Below are 10,254 nucleotides of genomic sequence, written 5' to 3'. Positions count from 1 at the left end.
ACAGGGGATAAGATTGCGACTCTCAGAGAAGTTCAGGGAGATACTTATGATTCTTTAAGTAATTCAAACCATTACACGTTCAACTTGTAATATGCTGTACTATTAACAATGTAGACTTATAACAACCATCACTGCTAACAACTTAAGAAAAAATTTTTATTTCATAAAGGATTACAAAATATAACAACCTATTCGAAATGTCCCAAAAACAAAGTACAAGACTTCTGGAACAAAATTAAAACATTCAACCTAGAACAATCAGTACATTTAAAATGAAAAACCAGTTACATAAAAAAACATAGCAATCCAGCATGCTAGCATATACCAAATAGCCCAGGTAGCCCTTCTTTTATAGCTTAGCATTTGGCCTCAAGCTTTTTATTCTGTTGCAAAAGTTTGTTTATAATATCCTTTCCCTAGCATTTGAATGGGGATCATGCCAACGAAAGTACCCACAGCCCTCATTTACCTGATAAATCATTTGAAGTTAAATGGACATTGTATAAAAAATAATGAAAATGACTACTGTACCTCATACATCCTGCATCCAAAGAAAGTCGGCTAGGATTTACGGTGGTCCAAAGGTCCTCAGTGGTGATCTGATTCCACAATGGCTAAAATCGATACTTCGGAAGGACGTGTAACTGGAAGAGCTCGATTGGGAACCCTCCATTGCCTCTTTCTCTAATGATAATCTTCCTTTCTTCTACGAATTTCTTCTTCTCCACCCGTGGTGTATATGGCGACTCCTCTCTACCTATGGCTGGCTTGATCGAAGATCTCTCTCAGCAAGGACCGTAGACTCGCTCATTTTTCTCCCTTTATATTTAGGGCATCTAAAACAATGGATCATGTGAGGCACGTGATTTTACCTTTTAATGCTTTGGCTAACACTCGATTGGGAATGGAAATCAAGGGTAATTTTATCATTTTGAAAAAGTAGACATCATGTGAGGGTCATGTGACAACATTTCTTAACGGAGATGGACGGAGGGATACATTGATACACTTCGATAATTTGAAAGGTTAATTGAGACTTTTAAGAGAGGATGTAAATAAAATTGAGATAAATTTGAGTAATTTGAAGTTAAATGGACATTGTGATAAAAAATAATAAAAATGACTGCGTACCTCATACATCCTGCATCCAAAGAAACATCGATCAGATTTACGGTGGTCCAAGAGTCCTCAGTGGCGATCTGGTTCCACAATAGCAAAAATCGATACTTCGAAGGATGTGTAACTAGAAGAGCTCGATTGGGAACCCTCCATTGCCTCTTTCTCTATCGATAATCTTCCTTTTTTCTACGAATTTCTTCTTCTCCACCTGCGGTGTATATGGCGACTCCTTCTTCTCTACCTATGGCTGGCTTGATCGAAGATCTCTCCATCAAGGACGTAGACTCGCTCATTTTTCTCCCTCTATATTTAGGGATCTAAAACAACGGGTCACGTGAGGCACGTGATTTTACCTTTTGACGCTTTGGCTAACACTCAACTGGGAATGGAAATCAAGGATAATTTTATCATTTTGAAAAAGTAGGACATCATGTGAGGGTCATGTGATAATATTTCGTTAACGAAGATGGATGGAGGGTACATTGATACACTTCGATAATTTGAAAGGTCTATTGAGACGTTTTAAATTTGAAAGGATGTAAATAAAATTGAGATAAATTTGAGAGGTTGTTTGGATGAGCCACAATGGTTCGAGAGGATGGCAAGTGTGAAACTTCACCAAGTCTATGAATCTAGAAGCAAGGGCTTTTCGCTTGATGGAGAATAACAGCAGGCTTGGAGCCATTTCTGTGCTTCCATAAGAGCCAGAGAATGTAGCTGAGGTGGTCTCTGCATTGTTTGCTTGAGGATTGATAACTCGAGTTCGAAGCAAGTCCTCTGCACTCCCTAATGAGGCGAGATGCACTTCCACACTCATGGCACAGTCATGGTCTCAATGCATCTATAATTTGGGCTGCAATTAGATGGTGATCTCAATTGCGAGCTTTGAACTGGGAAGCAAGTTAAGTTCAAGCCAAACCAAACTGTCGGGAATGGGTCCAGCTCAAATTCATTGATAGGCTCAGAAATATTTAATTCAAAGCTTGCCTCATAAAATAGATGGTGACTTGAGCTCAACTTGGCAATTATTTCTTTCAATCAGGAAACAGATCAAGTTGGAGCGTTTCTAGATAAGTTCAAATCGAGTTTGATTGCTCTTTTTGATAATAACAAACCAAGCGTTAGCAATACAAAGCTTGCTCAGGTTAGTTCATTACAACTTTATATGGACTCAATGTTACTACTCTGATTGTTTAAGCCTGGCCAATCCACAATCTATGGGAAATCCATAAATTATACCCACCAGTCACCCACATCATAGGAATGTTTCTACTTCCGAGCAATATGACAAGTATTGCACCAACTTATTTTGAACGAAATTGTTTAGACAAGCAATTAGAAGAAGAAGAAGATTTAGTTGAGCTTGTGGATTTTGAGTGAAACACCACATTTGCATGCGCAAGCTGGCTTGGTTGGCCATGCCATGCATGCTCATCACAAAGGCGAGCTAAGTTCGCTAATCGTGCATAATTGTTGAAAGTTAGCTGCGAGGCATCTTTGTTGGCCCTTCGAGGAGGTCAATACTCTATTTATGGAAGCTCTAGTCCGCATACCCAATTAAGTAGATGTCACCTTAGCTCATTATATGGATACCACATGGATGGATAGCTGGCAGTCAAAAAAGGTCCCTTAAATTATCTCGAAAAATAAATAAAAAAATAAAATAAAAAAAATAGGTCTGCTGGATCTGCCAAATTTATCTCATAATGAAATTTTATTTATTTTGCAAGTAAAATTTTATTAAGCAAAAAATAAATAACATATTAATTTTTTGGAAAGAGAAGCATACATAGATATTGGATTGTATTTTATACAGTTTTTTAAATATATTGTTAACTTTATAATCTATATTGTAGATGAAAGAAATCACTTTGTCAAAAGTTATACAAAACACGATCCAATAGTTAAAGTTGGAAAGAAGACCAATTATTCTATATGCAAAAGATACAATCTGAACTTCTCTATCTCAAATTTACAATTGCAAATATTCGATATCTAAACTTCCTTCTCCAATCTCTTTTTCAAAATTTAATCTATTTTCTCTATCTTAAAACTTATACTAATCATCAGAACATATAATTATAAAAAAATATAATATATAATATAAATTTATTTTAAAAATATATCCAAATATTAATATGCAACACAAGCGCCATGCTAGCCTACTCTAAAAATAAATAAATAGAATAGAGAAACAGATAAAAGAAAATGGAGAAAGAATAAATAAGTCCCTTGCCGGTTTCCTCAGATTCTTCTAATTACCAAAAAGGGTCGCTGCGGAAATTCGATTGGGACGATGGTACCCGTTGGAAGAACAGAAGGCATCAACACGGACGATCGTGGTCCTTGAGAGGACTAGGGGCATTTTAGTCTTTCTGCCTTGTATCCGAATGTTCCTCTCCCTCCCTCACTTCCGACTCGCTCGGCAATACTTTCTTCTCCGCTATCGCTGAGAAAGAGAGAACGCTCCTACCAGGATTTTTGACGGAAGACAACGCTCAAATCTCATCGAATAGGGTTTCTTTTTCTTCTACCAGACGCAAATCCATCTCTCGGAAGGACTCTCGTTCCTTTCCCATTTTTTGGAGATGAGGTCTCTCGTTCCTATTCCATTTTTTGGAGACGATCATGTTTTCTTTTCTTTTTTTTTTTTTTGAATTCATACAAAGGTTTTATTTTTTTTTGGGATCTCTCAAGACTTGCATAAAAGAGGATACCAGAACCTTATTTTTGTTTCAAGGGTTTAAATCAGTGCGTGTGATTTTTTTCGGAGGTGCTGTTTGGATTTAAAGTCCCTTAAAGTTAATATATGCATCTGCCTGCCTTGGTGGGTTATTTTCTTAATCGGCGAGTTGTGGACATGTGTTTTGATCAAATGTGCAAGTCCTATAATCTTTGAATGGTAAATGTCCCAGTTCACCGAAGACAAATGGTGAAAATTGAACCGTATAACTTTTATGGCTGCTTTTTGATGCCGTTTCTGCACTGGTTTTTCTAGTTATTTCTATATATTTGATTAGGATAAGCGCTCTCTGAGTTCTCGCACCTTATCTTGGGTGTATCATGTTGCTTTTTTTTGGGCTTCGAAAGGTTGATTCGAGCAGGTTCACATGGCCTCCCAAACTCCAATCTTTGTTCTAGATGAAAATTTGCCCTTCCATAGAGGTACTATCTATTGGTACTTTAATTTCTAATGTAACTTTCTGGTATGCATTTGTGTTTGGATTTTTATTTTATTTTATTTTATTTTATTTTTGGGAATCGGAGGAACATGATTCTTGTTCTAATATCGGGCAAAGGTGTCGATAGTATAAAGGCTGATGTGCCCAAGCCTGCAAAGCCAGCACGTCATGAACGGAAAGCTTTGCAAGATCTTTCGAAAGCTGGAAAGCTTCTGCCAGTGGGTGCACAAAAGGGTTATACTTTGAAGGATAAGGCTGCAGTTCGTGGTCATGAGAACCCCAAGAATGCCTCGAAGAATAGTTTTCTGACTGCCGAGGAAATAAGGAAATGTCATGAGTGGGCCAAGGAGGGAATTGAGCATGCCCATTTTACAGGAACTGAGCAGCGAAAACCACAGAGAGAAAAGGATGAAGAACGTAAATGCTTCTCTTTGAGTTTTTCTTTGCATGGTTCTCATCAGCTCCATTTTCGTATCTAATTTGTGTATTTTTCTATTCTTTTACATTTTATATGGTTACAATTGTATCTTTTCATGTCTGTCTAACTCCGGTGTGAGAAAGAAAGTGGATAAAGTAATGTCTGCACTTCGTGAATGGACTGACATGGCCTATAATTTTGGATTGCTAGTGGTGGTATGTGGCCGTATGCAAATGTTCTTGCCCTTTTGTTATATCAAAGCAGCAATAATATATAAAATCATGCCTGTTAGGCTCTCTTCTTTTCATGCATCTTCATGTAACTTAAGGGGGCATGAGTGGGGAATGGACTAGAACCATTTTTATGTGTTAGGACTGGAACAAATGCATCCTTCACAAGTACATGGTAGACTGAGTACTTCACATAATTGAGCATTTCTCCTTATTTCCTTCCTTAACAATCAAAATATTTATGTCAATCTGGTGATATTTATTTTAATATTTGATTAGATCATTAACATTAATATGTATAACATTATAATAAACTTTTTCTTTCTATGTAGGTGACATGTTTTGAAGATCCTCACTTGTGTGTGGATGAGAATCCGTAATCCTCACTTTAAATTAATTTTCTTGCAAAGTTTTAAACCATTCAGAATTTTATCTTATTAGACTTTGGAGTAGGACCCACCTCCTTCACCATGCCATTTAGTGATCTTGCATGACCTAAAAAAAATGTGATACATCCCATGATGGTAATCTGAAATTTTATGACTGAAAAGACTCATAGGATCTTGAGGACATTCGTAAACTGATTTTTATCTAATAATAACAAAAGGAGAAGCGATATATATGTGGTAGTCTAGGATAGCAAAACCTATGTATTATATTGTTGTGGATGCTATACTGGTTTGAAGTTTTATTGGTGTTGCGCATCAGCTGGCAAGGGAGATCAGCTATCTTTTTTCAGCAGATGTCAATTGAACTTCCACAAATAAACCCTGACACTTGGCAGATCTAGTAGTTCATCTGCAGACATTCAATGCTCACTCAACTTTGGATTCTAATATATTCATGTATATTATTGTAGTCGTAAGGGGCCTTTAGAAATAGGCTTACGAATGTTGTGGTTTTAGCTGTTGATTGTAAAGTATGCCAATTGTTGTCCTAGGATCATTTCCATTTTTTTCTGAATACACATTGGTTGCTGCTGTGTGCAATGCAGGTTTCTGATGTAGAATCCCATATCTCTCAAACTTTTCTTGGAACTTTGGCAAACACTAAGCTACATAAAAATAGTAGAATCCTTGAATTACTTGAACCGGAGTTTAGAATATATGTTGAGGTAAGAAAGTTGCAGTTATTTCCCCATCTGATTGTCACGTATTCAAATTCATGAATTCATTACTGTTATTCTTCTTCAAGGACAATTAACGCTAAAGAAGAAAATAATTTAGTGGAGCAATTGTTCATTGTCTGGTATCAGTCTGTGTAAAGCTTTTAGTTTGCCAGTATCTCCTGTGATAATTGTCAATCTTTTGCTGTAAGATGAAAATAGCCTGTGGAACTTAGAAAATTACTTCTAATGCATAATAGTATAGTGATGCAATTATAAGCCTCTTAGCAGGAGTTAGGGCTAGGTTAAAATGGACATGATCAGAAGAGACATTCTGAAAGTAATGCTTAAAGTCAATGTAAGATCACATAATGCTCTGTTTTATGTGTAAAAACTATTGCCCTTTATTTAGATATGCCAAGTGTTGTCATGTGATGCCCGCGTTTCTGCTTTTGGATGTGTATCTGTTAGATCCCCTGGTGCAAGGCCAAAGTAGACTTCATCAACCTTTTGAAGTGATACTGTTAGACACTGAGTTGTTTGGGCTCAAGGACTGGGTTGAAACACTGTTAATTAGTGTTATGATATGGTTACCTAGTCAAATTCTTTAAATCTATCCTTTTGTATTTTTATTTGCTGCAAGAGTTCTGAAGTTGAAGTCTGTAAGTATAATCAAAGTTTTCCTGTACCAGTGCATACCACCCCTTATCTAGTGTATTGTACCATATCGGTACAAAACCTATGGTCGGTGCAGAGGGTGTACAGAGTGTCAGCATGCTAAACTGACCCTGTACCGGTTCAGCTTCTGAAATTGAATTCTAGATTTTAATTATTACTTTTTTCTAAGCTGTTTCTGAATCACTTGCTCATTTGAACATGTTGAAATAGTGTGAGATGTTAGTGTCAAATAATAGAGATCACCTCAGTTTGGCACTTGATTTAAAGAGTAAAAATAAACTACTGGAGAAATGATAAATATGAACCTGCTGCATATCAGCAGAAAAGGTAGACTATCTTGTTTAACTTATAATACAGAATGGAACCAAAGCAAGTATGTGATGTTGCCCCATTTGGACCTCATCTTTGATACCATGCTTGCTATGTCATTTTACTAGCATAACTAGCAAGCTCTTATGATTCTTTTGTTCGGTTCCTAGGTCTATGGTGCATGAATGCAACACCTTGTTAGTCCCATTTATGTCTTCATTATTTTGTAATTCTGGTTATTTTCTCTTTCTTATAGCCAATCCCTTGTTTTCATCCCCTGGGCAGTTCTCATGACTTAAGCTGAAGCTCAAACCTTCTTCACCTAATGCCTTTGCTTGGATCCCATGTTGCTCATCTATCTTTATGCTGCTATTGTTGGCCCAGGACCTGGGAAGGCACTTATATGAGCACGCAAGTTGTCTCCCTGCATCAAGCTTTATTGCCCAGTCTATGAATTTTCTAGTTCTTCACTCTAGTTTTTATTTTGTTTCGGCATTTGGTTTTTTATTGACATGTTATAAATCACAGAAATATACAAGGGTATGTTTTGCTCATACCATTAATGGACTATATTTTTCAGGTTAGCTGTTGGTTCTTATTATTTGGGGTGACCCCTTTATTATATAATTTTAGGATGTCATTAACTATGTGTAGTAGGCGCACATATCAGTAACTGCTGGCCTAGTTTATTGTTGTAGGAATAGATTCTTGGTTCATTCTAGAACCAGCCTTCAATTTTGCAATACTTCTGTTTAGGATGCTGCTGATACTACTGAAGACATCATGAAGTTAGAGCCAGAGATGCTTCCTCTCAGGGCCAGATCTCACTTGAATTCAGGTCCTTCTCTCTCTCTCTCTCTCTCTCTCCCCCACACCCAACAGAGAGGAAATTCAGATAGACTTTTTACCCATATAATAGTTTCTCTCACAACTATGTGCCCTTGATTCTCGCAATCACACTTGTCATTGCATTATCTGATCACATAATTCTCAATTATCACAAATCCATGGTAAGTTTCAGCTTTCTTAATAGCTGCTATTTCCAGATAATGACAAATTAGAGGATCTTCTTCTGGAACCTGAGCTTGACTGGTACTCATGTGTAGATGAGACATTTGAGCTCAAGCTCAAAGACGATGTAGATGGCGAACTTACTTGCATGTAAGTGAATTTGCTTTCTTCTGTGCTGTTCTGCAAAATATCACTGTGACAGCATCTACAAAATATCAATACTTGTGTAAGGATATTTAATGGTGTTTGTGAATCTCTTTGCTGGATCAAGATGTTTTTTTCCCCTGGCTACAACTTTACCATTTTTCTTTGCACTGTACTGTTGTAAGTTTTGCATGCATGTTTCATGGAGTCTGTTGTTTTGCCTCCATCTACTTCACCCTTTTTTTGTGATACTGTGGGGATGGTACGACCGGTGGTTCTTCCAGGCTCCGGCCCTTTGGAACTGCAAGCCTGCAAGGCAACTGTGGTGCTTCCCTTGCAAAAGTCCTCAGTCACCCATTTGCTGGTTTATCTCCTTCCATTTTGTCCAGCGTGAGCTTCATCTAATGGCAGTTTTCTGTATGTGACCTCAATTACTGGGAGCTCATATTGAAGCTATTTTGATCCATTAGAAAGTTTTGTCACAGCAAGCTGCATTGGGCTATAAATTCGTGGCATTGTCACTATTTACCGCAGGCTACCCCTCTAAGAGTAGCTGAGAAAGGGCAAACGGTCTGACCTTGGGCTGACCAAAATCAAGTTTTTTAAAGCAGACTTAAATAAGTGTAAAAATTACGTACGTTGCTTATGTTTCCCTACCTATGTAGCAACTCTATAATGAATTAAAACAAATTTGTTAAAAATGAGAACTGGAACTGCCTTCTCCAGTGGTTACAGCTTTTTGCATCATGGCAAGTAAAGATGGTGGATTTAAGTCTTGGATGGTATCTTCTTAAGTATTTAATTATAGTTTGGGTGGATCTTTTCCTTCTTTTATAGAAAATAAAATAAAATACTATATTTATATTTTTAGCTGATGTATTCTTGTTTGTCTATCCTCAGCAGGGGCTGACTTGGCTCAACTGGTCAGAAATTTCTTTGTAAAAGAGGTGCTACCTGGTATGTTTGGTAAAATTTACAGTTCTTTCTGCTAAGACTTGGTTTCTAGGCCCCATCCATATCTTGATTTTTTCTGAATTTTTTCTTGTCTAGGTTCATCTTCTTGAAGAAAAAGGTGCAAAAGACAGGATAGAGGTCCTTCGCTTTGACACTTGGCTTTGTATTAGATGGGTTTAATTCTACATGGATTTAATTGGAATAGAATTTTGTATTCGTTCAGATGGATGTCATTATCCCAATTAATGGTCATAATTTTGTCATAATTTTGTTTGAATTTTATCCATGGATGAGAAAGTTTTGTTTGGACACTATCTCAGTATAATTGCTGGAAAAAAGTGATTTTTAAAATTAGACATGTTTGCCCTTTCAATTTTAATTTATATTGTTTTATTTCAAGATAGCACTAATATTTAGTATATTAATATGGATGTATTATTGTCTATGGATTTGGATATACTAATATGACTGTATTATTGTTTTTGGATTTGGATATACTATATTAATACTTTAAGTAAATTATAAAAACCTCCATGAGATTAAGACTAAATTTTATTTATACCGACTAATTCACAAAATATACATTTTTATCTTCCTGAGATATATTTTTATCAAAATTTTAATTCATGATTTAACAAAATATTAGTCAAACCATTAGATCAAAATATCATATCAGATAAAAAAAATTATAAAATGACAAAAGGAATCTTAAGTGATCAAAGTTATAGCAATTTTCACTTCTGTTTTTTATCTTGCTTTCCACCATGCACTTTAAGTTGCTACTCCCCTTTTCTCACCATCACCAAACACCCCATTTTTAGTTCACAGCTCCCACGCCATGGTCTCCTCCTCGGATGCTCCCACGTACTCAATCCCCACCATCCTTGCCTTAAACTTAATGTGTTTAAGGAGGTCCAAGCAGCGAGCGTACGACCATAAATCCTCCATCACCTGATTACTACGAGGGAACATCTCCATCATGCCCTTCGGTCATGGGAAATCCATGAATTGGTTTGCCGGTCGTTGGCCTCGAATGGTAGGGAGAAAGCTTTTCCTTTGGCAGCATCATTGGAGCATCTCTTAGATGCAAAAGTCATTGGTAGC

General features: G+C 36.7%; 1 protein-coding gene across 1 annotated transcript; it reads left to right on the top strand.

Moving 5' to 3' along the window:
- Window positions 1-3,556: 3,556 nt before the first annotated feature.
- LOC105034287 (uncharacterized) lies at window positions 3,557-9,416 on the top strand. The gene is made up of 6 exons (XM_073242500.1): window positions 3,557-4,746; window positions 4,859-4,934; window positions 7,798-7,879; window positions 8,088-8,202; window positions 9,097-9,153; window positions 9,247-9,416. The coding sequence occupies exons 1-5, from the start codon at window positions 4,328-4,330 to the stop codon at window positions 9,104-9,106; spliced, it is 702 nt and encodes a 233-aa protein (XP_073098601.1). The 5' UTR covers window positions 3,557-4,327; the 3' UTR covers window positions 9,107-9,153; window positions 9,247-9,416.
- The last annotated feature ends 838 nt before the right edge of the window (window positions 9,417-10,254 follow it).

The sequence above is a fragment of the Elaeis guineensis genome, chromosome 8, assembly GCF_000442705.2.
Source record: "Elaeis guineensis isolate ETL-2024a chromosome 8, EG11, whole genome shotgun sequence".
Taxonomy (NCBI): Eukaryota; Viridiplantae; Streptophyta; class Magnoliopsida; order Arecales; family Arecaceae; genus Elaeis; species Elaeis guineensis.
Note: the sequence above shows the minus strand (reverse complement) of the source record. Positions and strands in the feature narration are given on the sequence as shown.